Source organism: Haliotis rubra, unplaced genomic scaffold (genome assembly GCF_003918875.1).
Source record: "Haliotis rubra isolate DU_JTF1 unplaced genomic scaffold, ASM391887v1 Scf430, whole genome shotgun sequence".
Taxonomy (NCBI): domain Eukaryota; kingdom Metazoa; phylum Mollusca; class Gastropoda; order Lepetellida; family Haliotidae; genus Haliotis; species Haliotis rubra.
This window is the reverse complement of record NW_025767114.1, coordinates 614,979-637,221: the sequence shown is the minus strand read 5'-3', so window position 1 is coordinate 637,221 and position 22,243 is coordinate 614,979. Positions and strand designations below refer to the sequence as shown.

At 39.9% G+C, this 22,243-nt stretch overlaps 1 protein-coding gene and 1 long non-coding RNA gene across 2 annotated transcripts in view; one reads left to right on the top strand and one right to left on the bottom strand.

Annotated features, from left to right (window-relative positions):
- The window catches only part of LOC124289038, an 18,930-nt gene extending 13,588 nt beyond the window's left edge, over window positions 1-5,342 (top strand). The window contains exons 2-3 of the long non-coding RNA XR_006901572.1: window positions 276-280; window positions 5,331-5,342. This is a non-coding gene — a long non-coding RNA (uncharacterized LOC124289038). The remainder of the gene's footprint in view (window positions 1-275; window positions 281-5,330) is intronic.
- LOC124289037 (MICOS complex subunit MIC19-like) lies at window positions 4,761-22,243 on the bottom strand. The gene is made up of 7 exons (XM_046725632.1): window positions 22,127-22,243; window positions 11,153-11,222; window positions 10,360-10,379; window positions 9,235-9,354; window positions 8,186-8,256; window positions 6,478-6,613; window positions 4,761-5,092 (listed from the first exon to the last, which is right to left on the bottom strand). Exons 1-7 carry the CDS (start codon window positions 22,190-22,192, stop codon window positions 5,069-5,071), a joined length of 507 nt encoding a protein of 168 aa, XP_046581588.1. The 5' UTR covers window positions 22,193-22,243; the 3' UTR covers window positions 4,761-5,068.

Below are 22,243 nucleotides of genomic sequence, written 5' to 3'. Positions count from 1 at the left end.
AGTGCCATTTAGAAAGTGGTCAGATGTAACCTTAGTTATATATGGGATTACACTTTCTTAGTAAAGTACAAATTCTAGTTCTTTTGTCGGGTTGAGTCCCATCCGGGTTTCGAACCCACACCCTCAGAGTCAGGCACCTAATCGCCAGCGGTGGCTGGAAGTCGCGGTGGGTGAGCCGGCTGACTTTGTGTGCTGGCGATCGGATGGCTGGCGATTGGATGCCATCCCTGATGGGACCCAACCCAACAAAAGTACTAGAATTGTACTTTACTAAGAAAGTGTAATCCCAAATATAACATATGTTATAGAAGAATCAGGACAAATATGTGGTTACAAGCTTATGCATCTGAAATGCATACAAGAGGGATTCGCTGTCAGTCAAGACACGGTGCGTCTTTGCTGCATTTAGTAGTGGTAGAAATAAGAGTACCAGAACACCCAACGCCAATGACGTCACCTGTTCATTATTATTTATCCACAGTATCGCATAATCCATATAATCTATGAGATCAACAGTCACATTTTTTCAGATCGTCATGTAAGCATGCCTTGTCATATAAACACAGTCCTTACTGTCCTACGAATCTGTAACAGGCTACATTCATACGTCTTCCCAACTGAACAGAAGGCTGTCCCAGGTTTATACATAGTTTTATATATAGTGTAATGTCTGTCCACTTGTATCCAATAATATATTTCGAGTCTTAGCCTGTGCATACACGCCTGGCTATGTACAACAGACGTGACCTGTATAACTAGGTCAGTGGGTTAGTAGGCCTACCTTTCAAATCGTCTTGCACAACTATATTGTAAACCATGTTTATAAAAACAAACAAAACGTTATCACTAAGTTTTACAGTCATTTTTTACACGTGCAATCACAGCAATCACATTAGCATTTCCCATATTACCCCATTTTATGCACTGATATTTGGTCGTCTCCCTTCAATGACAAGCGATATCTTCCCGAAGATGGTGTAACCAGTCTGGCCTATGGTCATTGGAGAATCAGAGAAGAGCCAATGAATGGAGGTATGATTAGCCCAGAACCTTGTTGTTCTGTCACTGACCTTTTGAGGAGAAACATCAAGATGGATATCTGTTTTTTTGTGTGGAAATACTTATACATGGTCTTATGATTTGAAGACTGACTGACTGACTGAGTTTGGTTTTACACCGCTTTTAGCAATATTCCAGCAACATCATGGCGGGGGACACCAGAAATGGGCTTCACACATTGTACCCATGTGGGGATTCGAACCCGGGTCTTTGGAGTGACGAGCCAACGCTTTAACCACTAGGCTAACCCACCGCCCCTATAATTTGAAGATACACATGAGAGTCAAACATTCTGATGAATGCCAAAATGTGGTTCCACTGACGCTGACGACGACGCAGACGCAGCCGCAGCAGCAGCAGACACAGCACCACCACCACTACTACCACCACACACACAAATACATACCACCACACCACCACACCACCACACCACCACCACCACCATCACCATCACCATCACCATCACCATCTCCCACCACCACATACCACCACACACCACCATCACCACCACATACCACCAGACACCACCACATGGTAGAGAGATGTGTAAAGTGTATTTGTATATTTCAAGAGACATCTGTATATAGATTGTAAGGGTGGCTTGGGGAGGCTCTGCTACCCATGTCCATTCTGCATGCACGGGGATATTAAATATTGTGTATAGAAGTTGTATGTTGTCATTGTTTATTTCGCTCTATAAAGTTGCATTTGTGCAGGCATGTGTCATTACACAAACGGACTACTTGAGTTTTTTTCAACTTGGCGTCGGCCATGCTATACAGGAAACAAGGGGGATTCCTCCTAGTGACGTCATTTGTGTGGTAGCCTCTCACATTCAGGGAGGCTACCCGATCTCTATGGAAGTACATGCAGTTGGGTGTTCTTGTACTCTCATTTCTGCCACTACTAAATGCAGCAAATGAAGCACCATGTCTTGACTGATAATGAATCCCTCTTGTATGCATTTCAGATACATAAGCTTGTAAGCACACATTTGTCCTGATTCTTCTACCTCTTTCACTACGGTCCCTGGCCGTGATATTGCTGGAAGCGGCGTAAAACCATACTCACTCACTCACTTTCACTACGAACATAGCAACTTCTGCAATATCACTATTATGTCTTCGCCTAAACAGATTCAGTCGTTTTGATTTCCTTTTCAAAGTCTTCATGCTGATAATGATGCCATTTACATGGGCCAAACAAGACACAATTTCAGAATAGTGCATGCCCAACATGAAACAAATGCATATGCTTTCATCCATGACTTCATCCAAGATGCTAAACCCAAACAGAAGAAGTGAATGACTACTGGTTGACTTTATTTATAAGATCATTAAGTCCTAATTAGGAGATATTAAGTCCTAATTAGGAGATACTAAGTCCTAATTAGGAGATAATTAGGAGATAGTATCCCTAATTAGGAGATAGCTATGTCCTAATTAGGAGATAGCTATCACCCTAATTAGGAGATAGTATCACCTAATTAGGAGATACTAAGTCCTAATTAGGAGATAATTAGGAGATAGTAAGTCCTAATTAGGAGATAGTATCACCTAATTAGGAGATAGCTATGTCCTAATTAGGAGATATTAAGTCCTAATTAGGAGATAGTATCACCTAATTAGGAGATAGCTAAGTCCTAATTAGGAGATATTAAGTCCTAATTAGGAGATAGTATCACCTAATTAGGAGATAAAAAAATTCTGACTGTGGCACTTGCGAAGTTCCATGAATAAATGCCAACAGTTTCGGTGATATAGTCCGGACAAGGGCACCCCTATGAAATGAGCCAAAGTGAAAAATGAAAAATTGTAAAATTCCCAAACGAACAAAGGCAGCAGTCAAACTTGTTGCCATGAAAACGAAATAAATGAAATTTTGTAAAACACCCAGACAAACAAAGGCTACAATTGACAACCTGCTTTATGTGTATGCTTTGATTGATTGATTGTCATTTAACCCTGCATTCAACAAATTTCCAGCCATATGGCGACGGTCTGTAAATAATCGAATCGGGACCAGACAATCCTGTGATCAACTGCTCATTTTGCTTTGCTCGTGTTTTCTGGCCAGTCAGCTGATCGTGGATGGATGAAAACCAACAGTTCTTGCAACAGCCCTCGATGACATGCCAGCATTCCGCATACCAATAATTGATTTTTCATGGATCATATCTGGGGATCACCTTCCGTATCTATAGGAGAGGTGCAGTGCAAATTGCTTTAACGATAGTTTTATTTGACAAGAATTAACACAATTTACATCTCTTGAACTTAGGAACATTTCCACGGCAATTTTGTACAACCAATAACTTTATAATGATGTGATGGACTGTTTTTATATTTTGATATGTTTTTTTGTTTTTGTTTTGTTTATATATGGGAAAGGTGCAATGTAAAGTTTGATACAAATATCTTAAATTTGTCACACACAAACCCACACCCCACCTCCCCAAAAAGTCCACATCTTTCTATGTCTACGTTAAAATCCAACAGAAATCACCTAAAATCAGCTGGGTATTGAGGCAGACGATTTTTATACCTTTTGTTATCGCCAGAGCAGCATGTGGAATTTGTGTGTTGAGAGTGATTTCTTTGCTGCATGGCTGATGGCAGACGCCTTTAGCCCGCAAAAACACTACATATACACAACGGAATGTCTTTGGTTAATGAATGGTCTGTGGGTGCCTCTCACGTGATTGTAAACTTGACCCTGCGACCTTCAGACAGAATCTGAATGGACAATGATACATCACTTATTGGTGTACCACATATCTATGATCATTATCTGACCTCTAAAACAGTCTTCATGGAGGACAGTGCTAAACCACATGGCACACATCCTGTTAGTCTGTCATACAGATCCTGAAACAAATATATCCAAGAAAGCCCATGCAAGTCTAGATTTCCACAGTTTCAGGAAGCAAATAACCACAGCCTGTGAATAAATAATCTACCCCAGAATCTCCAGAGATATATTTTGACAAGGCTCCATGAAATCAGGTAATGTTGGCAAGCAATAAACAAAACCGAAGGGCCTGACCAGCTTTTCCATGAAGTCACCTCTTGATCTGGGAACAGTTCTGACTTGGAATATCCCTGGAAAAGGCAGCCTGCAAGCTGAATACATGTCATTGAGCAATGGTACAAACAGTCTGCCATACTGGAACATCTAAATATCAATTTGCTGGATCTTAAAGACAAGCCTGAAGAGTTATCCTGCCATGGATTCCCTGCATGGTCTTACAAGTATTAGATACAGTCGACCTGGATTATTCTGAGTTTCTCCGATTGCTACCTGTACAGTTTGAAGGATCTAGTGATGTCTGTTCACTTTAGTTTTAGCATAATTTCTGCTGTGTTCCAGACAATCTGATGATTTACATGATGAGCAAAGATCCATTAATTATCATGGCACACCACTACCAGCTGATCCAGTAGGCCACACCAGCATGTTCCAATTGTAACTTAGAGTGAGTGAGTGAGTTTGGTTTTACGCCGCTTTTAGCAATATTCCAGCAATATCACGGCGGGGGACACCAGAAATGGGCTTAACACATTGTACCCATGTGGGGAATCGAACCCGGGTCTTCGGCGTGACGAGCGAACGCCTTAACCACTAGGCTACCCCACCGCCCCCAATTGTAACTTAGAATCTTCAAGGGACGAAGTTGTGATGAGAAACAACAAAAGACTAGATTCCCATGTATTTGATATAATGGCACAAACCTTTTATGATGAATAACAAATATTTACAAGTATCAGATATCACTACATTCAGAGTACTTTTTAATGTACCAGGCACAATTTCTTCTGTGATACATAACATCCTTGTATTCAAAGATCCCAGGTCCTCTTGTACACACTTGAAGCAGTGTGTTTGTTAATGGATGAACCATCAGCGTAGTGTTCTCAATGTGAAATCGAAAATAGTAGGACCTCGGACATCTAGGCTTTTACAAAGCACACACACTGGTCTTAACAAATAAGCACTCATGATTGCTGCATCAGCCCTTCCTTGCTAAGGCATTCTGAAAAGAGAAAAATACAAAGTTTCAAATTAAAACAGAAAAAAAGAGTGAGTCGAGATGAGACTGGGTTTTAATATTGCATTAAAGATGTTTAACTGACATAATGGCACGAATTCATGTGTTTGAGTGGCTGCTGGTACAACTGTATGTAGTATGAACTTAGGATGGCTTTAAAGTTCCAGTGAGTGAGTTTAGTTTTACTCCACTTTGAACAATAATCCAACAATATCATGGCAAGGGACACCAGAAATAGGCTTCATACATTGTAATATATGTTATATTTGTGATTACACTTTCTCAGTAAAGTACAGATTCTAGTACTTTTGTAGGGTTGAGTCCCATCCGGGATTCCATCCCACACACTCAGAGTCAGGCACCTAGTTGCCAGCACACAAAGTCTAACCCGCTCAGCCACTGCAGCTTCCACTTGTACCCATGTGGGGAATCGAACCCAGGTCTTTGGCGTGACGAGTGAACGCTTTAACCACTAGGCTACCCCACCAACCCTTTACAGTTCAAGCCCACTGAGTTACCATGTCACAGTCTCACATGGACACTACATTCAGAAGCAATATATTGACGCTCAGCCCCATAGTGTTTGCTTCATCACTCTAATGACGGGTGCTGGGTCACAAGTATCATCTTCGATGTCTCTGATGAAGTGTTTGAACCATCGATATCAGCACTGTGGGCTGACACAACACTGCAGTCATACCACAGCAAGATAAAACCAATGACGATCCTCATACATTGTGCTCATGTTGGGAATCAAAATTGTCTTCACCTACTGTAGCATGCTCCAACCACAGGGCTAACAAACAGCCATCAGTGTGAGAGGAACAGTGTACTGACTTGCTGCAAGTAGTAGTGTACACCACACCGGAGGGTCAACACATTTAATGCTACAGTTTTTTTTATTGGTTGTTGTAGCGCCTCACTCAGCAATATTCCAGCTATATGATGGCAGTCTGTAAATAATCGAGTCTGGACCAGACAATCCAGTGATCAACAGCATCAGCATCGATCTTCGCAACTGGGCTATGATGACACACGTCAACCAAGTCAGCGAGCATGAATACCCGATCCTGTTAGTCGCCTCTTACCACAAGCATGGGTCGCTGAAGATCAATTATAACACAGATCTTCACGGGTGCTTTTTTAAAATTATGTTTTTTATTTAGACCATAAGTCTGTAATGATTAGGATAGCTTTCCTTCATGTTTTTCAGTTTCCATCACTGCACAGGATATATAACCATGGGAATTGAGCCAGTGATAACAAATCACACTACATATTGCCTGACAGGTACCCAGGTCGTGGTTGATTTATCAAGCTATTCATAAGGCAGTAGAAGCATAATGTATAGCCCATCTATCATTGCCTACCTGTCTAGCTTTCTCTACACATAATGAAAATGCTCTGACGTCAGCTGAACATCTGAGTGTATATTTAGGGTTGTCCACGTAACAGTTGTATACTCGACTCTGCAGATCCTGACACACAGGGGAACCGGTCTGTTTCCTGCAACAAGAGAAACATCACAACAATGACAAGAGAATAATCATTGCAATGGTATTTTAATAGACAAATTGAGGGGAGATGATGTTAATTGGGGTTTACTTGAAGATTATTTCAGCACAACGTGACATGCATGCATATGTGTGTGGGTGCAAGTGTACTTTATATAGTGGTCAGTTTGATAGTGCCTTATCACTGAGATATGATGACACAGTTTATAATGGGTGTCTGACTCGGATATATTTTACTGACTTAGAGCAGGTGAGTGAGCAGAGAAGGGGACGCATAGTTCAACACTGTATTCTAGCCACATCAGAAAATAAAGGGTGAGGTGAGGTGAGGTGAGGAGAAATTGTTTAACGTCGTGCTTGAGAATATTTCGCCCATATGATGACGTGCATGCGTGTGTATGTCACTATGTGTATGTGCGGCTGCTTGTACTAGCCCAGACTTAAACTGGTTTTATAGTGCTAGCCCACTGAGATACCATGCCGCAGTGAAGCATGAATACCCCACTCAGACACATTTTACCAGTCCTTGTTGTACCCGTTAATGCCGAATGCCAGACAGGGACCAACAAGTACCATATTTTAACGTCTTTAAGTATGACGCGGTCAGGGATCGAACCTGCGACCTTCCGCTCTCCGGGCGGATGCTCTAACCACTACACCACAGAGGCGGTCAGAAAATAAAGGGATGTGGATGTCATACATTTACTACTTCATTAGAACGAGTGACTTGAGTTTTACACTGCTTGTAGCAATATTTCAACAATATTGTACCCATGTGGGGAATCAAACCCAGGCCATTGGCATGATCAGCGAACGCTTTAATCAGTAGACTACCCCACTGTCACTCCACTTTATTGGAATCCATGAGTATGTTGCTTACAAACCAAGTAACATAATCGGAGTGATCTGGGATTCAAACCTGGGATTCAACCCTGTGCAGCAAAACATGGCACCTTACACAACTGGGCCAACCATGTTCCCAAGCTAACCATCCTTGTTTCAACCTGTTTCATCCCCTGATGGCTGAGGGCCCGGTAGGGTACCAGGAAATATTTTTTTTAATGGCTTTTGGTCTCACATGGCCTGGGTGATAAGCCATTCACTTCCGCTTTCCAGTCGGATGCCCTTCCCACTGAACTATGGCGGCATTATATGACAAATGAGCAACTCAAGGAAACAAGTCATAATACAGCAATATCCTTAGTGACTTCACTGACATTTATACACATACAGCCAGATAATTTCAGAGACATCTCTGTTGCAAAGTTCTCCTCTAACAATAATTTATTGGCTTGCATACAAGGCCTGCTCTGTAAATTATGTGTGTGTGTGTGTGTGTGTGTGCGTGTGTGAGTGAGTGAGTGAGTGTAGTTCTACTCAGCTTTTGGCAATATTCCAGCAATATCACGGTGGGGACAACAGAAATGGGCTTCACACATTGTACCCATGTGGGGAATCAAACACGGTCTTAGGTGTGATCAGCTAATGCTTTAACCACTAGGCTTCCCCACCCACCCACATATTGTTTAAGGATAAAAGTCAAAAAAATTTTCAGATGACTTACAAAAACTTCTGTTCAACCTCTTGGACTGCCTTGGCAAACTGCTCATTTGTTATTTTCTGTAGTGTTGCATTCTGAAGAAAAATAAAATAATGATCAAGTAAATTCAGAGAAATGTTGATCTGTTTGACTTGAAATTTAACCATAATTTATGTTTGAATGAGATTCAGAGTGTTATAATTCAGAATGCTGGAATCATAATGTAAGAGCCTTTTAGATGAAGCCCGAGTTTCACGTGTGCCATTACATGTATCCTGGACTGAATGAATGATAACTAAATTCAAGTAACTGGACTGGGCCCTGTTTCACAGAGATCATAACGCTACGACTGTCATAAGTCTATGTTAAAGTATGGGACTTATGATCATCTTAGCACTACGATTGCTTTGTGGAACAGAGCCCTGGACCTAGACTCTTAGCCTAGATAGTGAGGGAAGCTCTCTTTTAGCTAAGATAAATATCAAGTAACACCAGTTACTGTTAATGTATGGCACTGTGGGGACGACTATCTTAGCTCGTAATGAGAACGCTTTAAGTTTAACCATTCTAACCCCACCCTGGATGTTAAAAAGCTTGAGACTTACGATATTTGCATTATATGGGGTTGGGCCTAATGCAGCATGTCAGCATAGGGTGGGAGGAAAGTGTTGCAGACACTGGCAGTTTACCACATCGGTATGGTACTGAACAACATAGAAACACAATGGAAACTGATTTTCAACCCACAATCAGGGGTGGAAATAACCCATTGCCCGACGTCCAAGTCCAGTGCTTTTTTCTGTCGGGCAAGCAAATTTGTATATCACGCTGTACCGGTGTCCAGTTGACTTCGATCAACAAGAAAACGGACGGTATAGTGGAAAAATTATTAGGGCAAGTGATTTTACATGTGCCACTGTACCGGAGTACACTAGCAATTTTAAAGTTATTTCCACCCCTGCACAATCATTGGTGTCAAGCAGACCCAAGGGAAGCAACTCTGTACACCAAATTGCAGCACCTAAGCTGACTGAGCCAAAATTGCCCTAAATTGTCCACAATGTATGACTTACTCTTTCCTCTAGCTGTCTAAGCTTCTGCTGGTAGAAGTTCTCTACTTCCTGAACTGCTTTTTTGGAGTCTATCCTGGCTTGGCCAAACTGAGGAGGTGGAGGAGGCGGCATGTACACCCGCTGCAACACAGAGGACACCATCATCAGCCCAGAAAACACTTCACTATAGGAGTTAGAGTGATATGATACAGCAAGGACAACATATTATCGTTTGTTGTTGTTTAACGCTGTACTCAGCAATATTCCAGCCATATGGTGGCGGTCTGTAAATAATCTAGTCTGGACCAGAAAACTCACGATGTACCAGTGCATTGGTGTATCGTTTCACCCCCATCAGATTTATAACACAACCATAATAACCAACCATACGATAGAAAATTTTCAGCAGTATTTATTAAAACAGATTTTGCAAACAGTCATTGATCCCATATTTTTTCTCTTATTTAAAAGGGATAGTTTTCCTAAAGACAACAGTTAATTGGGCAATTAAAAATTATTTTGAAAATAAGATCTGCATCAGTATCACCAACAAACATGACAAGCAATAGTCCTCTTATGAAATCTGTAAACTGAATCTGAATCCAAATTAACAAATGTCAAGCTTTAAAAAAAAAAGAGTTGTTAACAATGGTGAACTATGAACCATGACTAGTATGTTATGACTCCTAATCCTGGTCAAAGTTGAAGTGAAAGTTGGGTCTCTCAAAGCATTAGTCATTATATTGTTGTTTGGCACTCTTCTCCTCTATCTAGTTCAGTGAACATTTATGCCAGATTTGGTTATCTCCTTGCATAAATTTCAGTTTACTCCTGCATTATCAAATCATTTCTTTAGCAACCTTTCTGTGAGGAGTATAACATTTTCATTCAACCACTAGTCTTGATTTAAACAACTTCTTATCTTACTTGAGTTGGTTTACTTAAATTCTTGCAATGAGTTGGCTTTAACTATTTTTAGCACTATATTCTTGCAATATCTGAGGTGAGGGTCACCAGAAATGGGCTTTACATATAGTAACAATGTAGGAATTAATATCTTGTTTAGTATGAGCTTGTGGGTACATAGCGTAGCCTTGAACCCATGCAGAACACACTGCATTGTACAAATATGTATGAATGACATACCTCTGGACGTGGTGCACTCTCTGAAAAAAGAAAGAAAAAAAAAAACATTGTTTGACAGTGAAAATCATTAAAAGTAATTTATTTAATCAGAGGTTGAGAATATGATCAACAAACATTAACCAAGACCTTGTTTCATGTAGAATTTTATGAACGGTTTGTGTTATGTGAAGTTAAAGTTATGCATTCAACTTTCTGTTGACTGTACCTCAAAATCATTTCCACAGGCCTAGATCAAAATAGCAACAGATTATGACCTAAATACACTGACCTACAATGACCATGCTCAAGTCAGGCCCCAGTTTACTGAGACTCGGTTCCATATTAACAATACTGTTAATATAGTGAGTGTTTTCTAAAACTTCAGTCTTCAAGCAATATGACAGCAGCATGGACGTAATCAATTCTTGGCACAATCCAGTGGTTGAAATCATGAGCAGCAACCATGACATTGACATACACCAGCCAGGTGACTTACTACTAGATCATCCAAGTCTCATTAGTCAGTGTCTAAGATAATGGACAATATTCTGCCCTTGAATCCTCATGGTGTATGATTGTTGTACTTTATTGAATCAATCTGGAATCATTCATAGGAAGCTTATGGTTCATGTAAATCACTTACAGTCAAGTATGCTCATCTGGCACAGGATATTGAACATGTTATGACAACCACTAATAAATAAAACCACAAAAATATAAACGATAAATGGTTTGTTGTTGGTGCTAAGTTACCATATTAATACTTGCACATAGTGTTCATGGCATTAGCTTGTAAAGATGTCAAGTCTCTTACTAGATTGGCTGCTTGAAGCTCCCTCTGGCTCTGATTCTCCTTTCAATCTTCGTACAACAGATTCTGATATCTGAAGAAAAATCAATGACAATCTATATGATCTAGTCTAACATGTTGAACACACTGCTACAGATATCACTGTATGTTGTCATAGTAGGGGTTTTATACATCAGTACTGGAGACATCATCACTGGTATTTGATGGGTCATGATTAGTAATCATGGTAATATTGTGCCAAAACATAAATATATTTTACAAGAAAAATGAGAGAACAGATTATTACATTTTGATGATATATTACCATGTTTACTTACTGCCAAAATTTCATGATGTTATTTTTTAAGTTATTAATTTATTTCACAATGATTAAGGCATGTATGAAATGATAAAGGTAATTTATCTCTTTGCTAAAGACAGACAAAACACAACTGGACTTCTACATTGTGAATTCCTGCACTTCAGATGACTTGACACTCAATCTGTTTCCCATCTTCTATGGCTTATATAACCTGAACAACCTTTGGCTATGTACATAAGGTGCAACTTCATTGTAAATGAAAGAAAATGATTCGAAAGACATGTAAAAATGAGTGTCTTAAACTTTCTATACAGTCAGATGTTATATAATCATGATATTATTGGGTTTTTTTTGCAAATGTTTGAAATATTGAGTAATGAGGTAAAACACCTGCTCCCCAATTTCTAATGAATTAATCTTTTTTCACCACAATGGTCTTGCCAATGAAGTGACTGACTAACATGATGAACATCAATGTATGCAGTTGGGATATGATATACCTCAGCCAAATTGGCAAGCCTGAGCAACTTATCATAGGTATCATGGATTGGGCTGCGAAAGACAAACTGTAACCCTCATTTTCACGGGTAACCATCAGTTCTTCATTGTAATCTTCACCGTTATTGGAATCAAAATGTTTTTGTTGTCTTTTCCTGTTGTTTCCGATATCTTTGAAACCCGGGGACATAATTTGATGATGATGAATTTTTGGCAAGAGTTATTCCAATTTTATTTGCAATTTGAGATTTGTCAGTTATTAAATCAACACCATCTTTGAGATGGTGAACAGCAGACCCCCCCTCAGAAAAAAAACCAAACTTAAAAAAACCCATCAGTATAGCTGAGGCAATATTTATCAATTGCATCATCTGTCAACTTTTCCCATAGCCGAGAGCCGCGATGCGGTCCTATACAGTCAAGACATGACCCTGCATCACTGCCGAGAACACCACCTTCATAAATCCTATTCAGATTCTAGTGGCTTCAACGATAGCGAGCTGACATGTTGACATGTTGCGCATCGTAAAATTCTATAGTCTGTATCGGAGGGCGTTCTTCATTAGCGGTAGGCAATACTCTCTCTACTAACCTCTCGTTTATGCAGCTCGTGATTTGGGTGAATCACACTTAATGTATATTATATTTATCTGCTTTTGTCATAATTTACAGATTTTTCCTTGCAGAGGATTCCATTCATATCTCTACAAAAAGATATGTCCATGGGATCTAGCAGATTTATTATTGTACAACGTAGTGCACAGGACACTTAAGGGCACGATCTTGTCACTTTCACTCTCGGGACTACGATTTTTCCAGTTCAGCGCCTGGCGAGAATTTCAAGTATTCTCCAAATTTTTAGTTTCTGTGTTGTTAATAAAGATCCAAGCGAGACTTTAGTTTAAGATTAGAATGTTATTAGTTATTACAGTCATAAATTACATTTAAGCTGGACAATATGAATGTTTTAAAGTTAATCTATTATTGTAAATTATTGTTAAACATGGGGGTAGACATGGCTGTACAATATAGTCTGGTTTATGTAAAACAAGGTCACAAATTTGTCCTATTCACAGACTGTGTATGAGATATATTTTTCTGAATGATATAGATTTCAGGAGGTGTGTTTTAGCTTCGGTAGTATTATGGAGATAATTTTTGTGTAGGCGTAATGTTTGTTGCAAGGTATATCAAATTCAGGCGTCATTACATTTTTTCTTTAAATCCAAAAATGAGGTGATTCTATTCTACATTTAGTTTAGTACGGTTTATTTTCTATCTATTTTATAAGGCTGTGGCTCAATAGTTTTACCTGTACATTCAAATAACAAATATATTTTACAAGAAAATGAGAGAACAAATTATTACATTTGATGATATATTACCATGTTTACTACTGTCAAAATTTCATGTTATTTTTAAGTTATTAATTTATTTACAATGATTAAGGCATGTATGAAATGATAAAAGGTAATTTATCTCTTTAAGTAAAGACAGACAAAACACAAATGATACAGGATTCACAACTTCACACAACTGGACTTCTACATTGTGAATTCCTGCACTTCAGATGACTTGACACTCAATCTGTTTCCCATCTTCTATGGCTTATATATAACCTGAACAACCTTTGGCTATGTACATAAGGTGCAACTTCTTTGTAAATGAAAGAAAATGATTGGAAAAGACATGCAAAATGAGTGTCTTAAACTTTCTATACAGTCAGATGTTATATAATCCTGATATTATTGGGTTTTTTTTGCAAATGTTTGAAATATTGAGTAATGAGGTAAAACACCTGCTCCCCAATTTTTAATGAATTAATCTTTTTTCACCACAATGGTCTTGCCAATGAAGTGACTGACTAACATGATGAACATCGATGTATGCAGTTGGGATATGATATACCTCAGCCCAATTGGCAAGCCTGAGCAACTTATCATAGGTATGGGCTGCGAAAGACAAACTGTAACCCTCATTTTCACGGGTAACCATCAGTTCTTCATTGTAATCTTCACCGTTATTGGAATCAAAATGTTTTTGTTGTCTTTTCCTGTTGTTTCCGATATCTTTGAAACCCGGGGACATAATTTGATGATGATGAATTTTTGGCAAGAGTTATTCCAATTTTATTTGCAATTTGAGATTTGTCAGTTATTAAATCAACACCATCTTTGAGATGGTGAACAGCAGACCCCCCCTCAGAAAAAAAACCAAACCTAAAAAAACCCATCAGTATAGCTGAGGCAATATTTATCAATTGCATCATCTGTCAACTTTTCCCATAGCCGAGAGCCGCGATGCGGTCCTATACAGTCAAGACATGACCCTGCATCACGGCCGAGAACACCACCTTCATAAATCCTATTCAGATTCTAGTGGCCGATTACCCCTCGTATTTTCTTGAGATTTCTTAAATATATTTCCTGTGGGTTTTTGACTGAAAAGTCAATATCGATGAACTCCCAGATAATATCCCTATACATACTGCGTAACTGTCATATTTTGCTTTGATCATACATTTAGATATTAATGGGCCTGAAACCCGTTGAGTTCTTGTTTCAAGCGATAGCGGAGCTGACATGTTGACATGTTGTTAGCTTTATCGCGTAAATTTCTATAGTCATGTATCGGAGGGCGTTCTTCATAAGCGGTAGGCAATACTCTCTCTTTCGCCCTCCGTTTAGCCTTCGTGATTTGGGTGAATCACACTTAATGTATATTATATTTATCTGCTTTTTGTCATAATTTACAGATTTTCCTTGCAGAGATTCCATTCATATATCTACAAAAAGATATGTCCATGGGATCCTAGCAGATTTATTATTGTACAACGTAGTGCACAGGACATAAGGGGGCTTACACGATCTTGTCACTTTCACTCTCGGGACCACGATTTTTCCAGTTCAAGCGCCTGGCCGAGAATTTCAAGTATTCTCCAAATTTTGTTTCTGTGTTGTTAATAAAGATCCAAGCAGACTTTAGTTTAAGATTAGAATGTTATTAGTTATTACAGTCATAAATTACATTTAAGCTGGACAATATGAATGTTTAAAAGTTAATCTATTGTAAATTATTGTTAAACATGTCGCGGGAGTAGACATAGCTGTACAATATAGTCTGGTTATGTAAAAACAAGGTCACAAATTTGTCCTATTCACAGACTGTGTATGAGATATATTTTCTCTGAATGATATAGATTTCAGGAGGTGTGTTTTAGCTTCGATAGTATTATGGAGATAATTTTTGTGTATGAGCGTAATGTTTGTTGCAAGGTATATCAAATTCAGGCGTCATTACATTTTTTCTTTAAATCCAAAAATGAGGTGATTCTATTCTACATTTAGTTTAGTACGGATTTATTTTCTATCTATTTTATAAGGCTGTGGCTCAATAGTTTTACCTGTGTACATTCAAATAACAAATGAATGACATTTTCAGTTTCAGCATTGCAGAAAGAATACAGAGAATATGCTACAATTTTATATTGGAACATGTTTTATCTGTTTCAGCATTCTATGAACAGTATGGTGTTGGAATTATCTTAACTTTGTCTTATATACGTTGTTCTTAATGGTAAATAGTTTTCCATCCAATTATATTTCGATATTTCTGTATAAATATCATTTTGCCATTGTTATTGACTATGTTTTCCTTTAAGGCAATATCCTCTACACTGCAGCATAGATTAATCTGCATACTTTTCCCTCCATGTATAAAGTTCTGAGGTTACATGGATCGAATGGTTCTTCCAATATGCTATCCAATGGTACAGAATCTGAGATTCTTTCCATAGATTTTTTATAGATTTGATAAGATCTGTATGTTCTCAAAGAAAAATACTTTAGAGGATATATTAGTACAACAGAATGTTTCACTTTAGGAAAGTTATTAATATATTTTTAAATGTATATACACACATATTTGTTAGGAATTATCCTGGTTATGAAATTTGTATTATATCTATTTATTGACAAAGGCGTTTAATGATTCACTAGGTGTACGTTTGTCACAAACGTTTAACGATATACTCGTTTTGTTTTAATTGGTGTCGTATTTTCAGTAATTTCATTACATTTGAAAAGAAGGCTCGATCTCTGTTAATAATGATGAAACGTTAGTCAAAATACATCTCTAAAATCAGGAGAGTTTGGGAATCTAAGAACTAATTTCTAGGTAGATAGCACCATCCATTTAGCTATTACCTCCTTTCTCATGAGCGATTTCCTAATTCATTATAATTTGTGATACTACCAAAACGTATCCGGTTACAATGTGGATTTTTGTATTGAAACAGATTGGCTCATCGTGTATATGTTTGTGTGTGTGTGTGCGTATGCGCCAAGTCAGACGCGTAAGGTGTCCTCTCTGTTGTCGCTGACGCCAGAGAGAAAATCAACTTTCGTCAAGCCATTTTTCACATTGAACGTAGAAAGTTATACATAAGCATACAAATCAATTTCATATATTATGTCGTTCAGATATCACGCAGTATTTTATTCGCACAAAGTTTCATTAAAGATTCTAAATAAAGAAATCATCACGTTGTAAACGGAGACATTTACTGCTTTTCAACGTATAATAAAATTGCGGACAACCTTTAACAAAGTCTACTTTCCAAATCGCCTGTGTATTTGTGCTCCAAAATGTAATTTTTAGAGTAAAATTGATATTTTATACTTATCCTGACTCATGCTCTTTTGCTTGTCTTCTTCTTCTTGCGAACATAGTGGAAACACTTGTATCTCCTTAATTGAAGCTCCCTTCAATGTAAAATCACTAATCAGTACTCACCACGAGTTGCTCCCCTTGATCCCTTTTGGCGGGAAAGGTGTCGCCACCTCCTACCTCGTGCTTCACTCTCTCCTGATTTTGCGAGCCCAACACTTGAATTTACAGGAAATCCAAAGTGTTATGTGGGGAGGATGGGAGGGTTGACCTCATGAGTCAGGATAAGTATAAAATATCAATTTTACTCTAAAAATTACATATTTTCCTTATCCTGACTCATGCTCTTTTGCTTGTAGAACTTAATGAACGGAGGAGGGAGTAACAGAATACTTTGATTTATAATTAGTGATTTTGTATATAACTGTAATAACTGGTATGGGAACTTCATGAAGCATAGACTTAGGATATTTCCTGTATATAACCATAGGTTTTATAATGCCATAATTGTGTATTACATGGATATATATTGAAAAAACCCCATTACATAAATTATATATAGATAAGTGACTCTGATAGAATCGCTGTACAACTAAATATAATGTCCATATATACTTAGGGGTGAAAGACCTAAGCTGAATATATATACATAGCTCTAGAACTCCTCAGAGTTATAAGCTAACTAAATTATGTATATAATACATATTAACTTTGTGATTGTAATATTTTAACGCCTACGAGGGACTGTCAGCTGTTGAGCGAGGACCAAAGGGCCGAAATGGTGCTGATGTCTGGGCTGATGAAATGGGCTGATGTGAGGAGACCTAGGAGGCTCTGCCATTGTCGAAGTGGTAACGGAGAGCGTAGAGCTGGTGGAATGGTCTGTTGGATCTTGATCCAACGGTCTTCTGGTACAACGATACGGTTGAGATTTGTGATAAATCAAATGCCTAGGAACTGTAGGTCTTGTGACGGTACTAGGTCCGACTTGAGTAAGTTTACTAACCATCCTAGCTGTGTTAGTAGCTTTATGATGTAATTTAACTGTAGTTTGAGATGCTGTGGATCTTGATCTACTTGTATCCCGTCGTCGAGGTAAAACGACCGCGAGCCCTTGATGATGAAGATAGGTGATAATCGGTTTCGCTATCCTCGTGAAAAGCCAGGGGCTGATGATATTCCCAATGGGGAGCACTTTCCACTGGTAAAGCGTTCGCCTAAAGTAAACCGTAGGTATTTCCTGGCTTTGGCGTGTATCGGGATGTGCAGGCCCCTGTAGATCGACACTGCCCATGTAGTCCATGGGCTAATCAACTGCCGCGAACCGAGGTAAATGTATCATGGAACTGGTGGTTTATGTGAGATAGTTCTTGCTGAAAAAGCTCATGTTGTAGATGAGTCTGTATTTCTCTTGAGTTTTTCTTGGGAACTAAGAAAACTGGGGAGTAGAAACTGGTTCTATGTTGTCCTGGTCTAGTATTTCTATGGCCTGCTTTATTAAGAGCTGCATGTAACAGCCTCTCTTTAACTTCGGTAGTTGTTGTGCCTGCACGTCCTGAGGGTTGACTGTCAGCGGAGGCTTGCGGCCTTTGAAAGGTCAATGAAATCCGTGGACGAAGAATGTTGGAGACATAAGGGTCTTGTAATATTCCCCCAGTTTTCCCAGTAAAGTTGGAGGCAAGGCCCACCCACTTGAGATGAGTTGTACTGGAACGCTGGGGGTGGAAGACTCCAGTCAGTTGAACCCGTCTTTCACAAGCGTTTATAGTTGCGAAACCTCTGGGTGTCCTGCCTCTTCCTGAACCTCCTCTATAGTTGCCGAATGGGCTTACTCTAAAAGAATCTTTTCCCTCTAGAGCTGGCTATCTTTCCTGTCTCAGGCTCTCTGTAGGCCCGTGAATTTAGATCTTCCTGAGTATCTTTGAGAGGTCTGTCGGATGACGCTGCCTAGTGTGTCCATCGATTTAATCATCAGGACTTCTCTGGAATCAGCAGTGACTTCCTTGGAAACTTTGTCTATTTCTCTCCATTAAAGATGGATGTTGAAGACCACGGGGCTGTATACAGTGGGGCTGTAAAGTTCTCACCCCAGTTACAGGAAGCTTAGGAGGCCTTGACGACGCAGCTAAGGTCAGTGCTGCTGAAATAGATGTAAGATGATCTGTTAGGAACTGCTGGTCTTTCTTTGCATAAGTAAGGCAGAATAAATCATTCTATCATCCTCTGAAGTCGTGACAATGGAAATCTGGTGATAAAGAGTCTCATTGATCGCTTCTAGATCTATTTAAACCAAAAACATACCGCCTCGGCCATGGTTTCTATCTGGACTAACTTGCATCATCAATCTTGTAATTCTTGTACTTTTGACACCGCTGATCAACTTATATAGTTCTCTCATCAATGTCCTGAGCTTTGACGGCGGGGTCCATGTTATGCTATGGAGAACTTCTTGGCATGAAAGTTTGGTGGTGTCTGAACTTTCGTAAGTTTTGTGGAATGCTGCATCTAGATTCTGTGGAACTGCTGCAAATCGGGTCGATCGGTGGTAGTGTGATAGCATCTGCATCGCTCTTCTTTCATCAGATATGTCTGGCGCCACACTGCCATTTTAGATGGTGATGAGAGATCTAGGTTATTGACCATCCAATACCGTGATCTCAGCATCGGAGAAAATAACTCCTCATCATCCTCTATACCATCATCATTGATGAGAGGTTGGTGCTGTTCTGACTGCGCGGCTTCTGTCTCTACGTCCGGGCGATGCTTGTGCAGCTCTGTATGGTGATCTGTAAGGTGATCTACGCGGTGATGAACGAAGAGGAGATCGTCTAGGTGATCTACGTCTATGGGTTGATCTTCTCGGTGACCTGTGAGGAGAACGTTGATAGCTTCGCGAAGCTCTTGTGTAGTCCCTCGATGTCCTTCTAGATGATGAAGATCTGGATTCAGCTGGCCTTCGCGAAGCTTCCTCTGCGTCCGGTCCGGGGGATTTACGATAAGACCTTCGCGAAGGCTTTCGTGATGTCTGATGGTCCGAGTCCACATCTAGGGATGAAGATGACGAGGGTGAAGATCTATCCCCCCTTCGCGAAGGCCTTCGCGAAGGCTGTACATCTAGGTCCTTCGTGGAGGTGGTCCGTGCCTTCCTTCGCGAAGGTGACATCGTCTTGGCTGCTACGTTGACGGGGGGTGCCTCTGGGGTGCTGTCTACGTTGGAGCCTTCGCTGCTTCTGCAGTCTATATCGATCTTCCATCATCGTCATAATTTGCTGCATCAGGTCATCAGGGATGGTCTGCGACGATGTTGTCTGCGCCTTCTCTGCGGTGTTAATGATGGGGTCCACAGCAATAACGCCTGACATCGGTGTAGAGGCATCAGGCTGCATGAAGATCTCTGCTGAAGTCACTGTCGCTGACACCGGCCGCTTCTTGTGCCGTATGTCGGGGATGATAATCGGTTGGTCATCGTAGAGGCCCCTTTCTTCGGCTGGAACGATCTCGGCTGAGAAAGTTCTCGCTGTCTTCGTAGACTTCCCTTTGGATGTCGACGCTGCCCTGGGGTAATCGAAGTCTGAGTTGACGTCGAGGCCCTCTTGACTTTTATCTGCGATGACGGGATGTCTGGGGAGGCCGCCGCTTCTTAGAGGTGACGGACTGCATCCCACGTCCCTCTTCGATGGGGTCTCTAGCAGAACACCAGACGGTAGGGGTCGATCGCCAGCAGCTGACTAGATGGAGTATCTGGAGTATCAGCCATATTTAGCCCTTGTTTGCATTGTGACCTATCTGCAGCACGTCTTAAGACGCAAAGATAGTATTTATTAAATGCAGAATTAGATAAATTAATGCAATAACTGCAACGTGAATCAAACGCACACGGCGTAGAACAACTAGGGCATATTACATGCGGATCTGAGGCAGAAAAACGTAATCTACAAATAGTACAGATTTTCATCAACGTAATACTAGCTGAACAATCACGAATACACGTGAATAAACAGTAGAAATACGATAAATAATCAATACAAATTGCTGAAGGATACTAGCTATACCTCTATAGTACACTATAGGAGGTAAAAACTAAGAAAATCAAAGGATATGTTGTGTAAGGAGACACAGGCGCTCTCACATCCTGCTCACTGGGCGAAGAAGGAGAGAGTGAAGCACGAGGTAGGAGGTGGCGACACCTTTCCCGCCAAAAGGGATCAAGGGGAGCAACTCGTGGTGAGTACTGATTAGTGATTTTACATTGAAGGGAGCTTCAATTAAGGAGATACAAGTGTTTCCACTATGTTCGCAAGAAGAAGAAGACAAGCAAAAGAGCATGAGTCAGGATAAGGAAAAATTTTACATCATCGGATAGGAAATTTAATACTCTACATATCTGTGTTATAGCCGTAGCTAGAAGCAGTGCATCACTAACGCAATTCTCGCTCAACGTTCATTTTTCAGAACTTCAGAGAAAATAAACCTCTGCTTCCAGGGGGGTTAAGTGTTCTGTGCACTACGTTGTACATTAATAAATCTGCTAGATCCCATGGACATATCTTTTTGTAGAGATATGAATGGAATCCTCTCTGCAAGGAAAATCTGTAAATTATGACAAAAAGCAGATAAATATAATATACATTAAGTGTGATTCACCCAAATCACGAGCGCGCGAAACGGGAGGCGAGAGAGAGTATTGCCTACCGCTAATGAAGAACGTCCTCCGATACGGACTATAGAAATTTGGCGCATGCGCACAACATGTCAACATGTCAGCTCGCTATCGTTGAAACAAGAACTCAACGGGTTTCAGGCCCATTAATATCTAAATGTATGATCACCAAAATATGACAGTTACGTGTATGTATAGGGATATTATCTGGGAGTTCATCGATATTGACTTTTCAGTCAAAAACCCACAGGAAATATATTTAAGAAATCTCAAGAAAATACGAGGGGTAATCGGCCACTAGAATCTGAATAGGATTTATGAAGGTGGTGTTCTCGGCCGTGATGCAGGGTCATGTCTTGACTGTATAGGACCGCATCGCGGCTCTCGGCTACTTTTCCCACAATTACAATTTCGTTTTTGGTAGAATTATATATGATTTCAGAGTGTTTACTCATGTCATCACAGACATTGTAGATGTTCAGATGACTGTTATGTTTAAATCTAATTTAGTGACATGTTTTGCGGTTATCCAAACCATTACCAAGAAAAGTTTCTTGAGTGTCCGATAGTACCGTGTTTATCAGTTGTTATCTGAACATAATGAGCATGCATTTGCCTGAAGTTTTGTCCACAACGAGTGTTGATCGAATGTAGAACTGTAATGTTTGGGGTTAATATACAACACCTGTGTATGCCTTATCTCTGTGTACTGGTAATTCTCGTGTGGAAAAACCTTCCGTAGGTCATAGCACCTGCCCCAATGACAAACCTTCAATTTTCGACAATGAGGTCCTGCGCAGCTACAAATTAAAATGCATACATTATAATATAGTCTGTTGTATCATCATACCTTGACAACACCATCGCCATCAAGTTCTTCAACGACTAACCGTCTCGTGCTACCGGTTCCCCCCATGATGATAACTTTCTGCTCGGCCAGCACACCGGAAGTGAACTGTGAACAGGT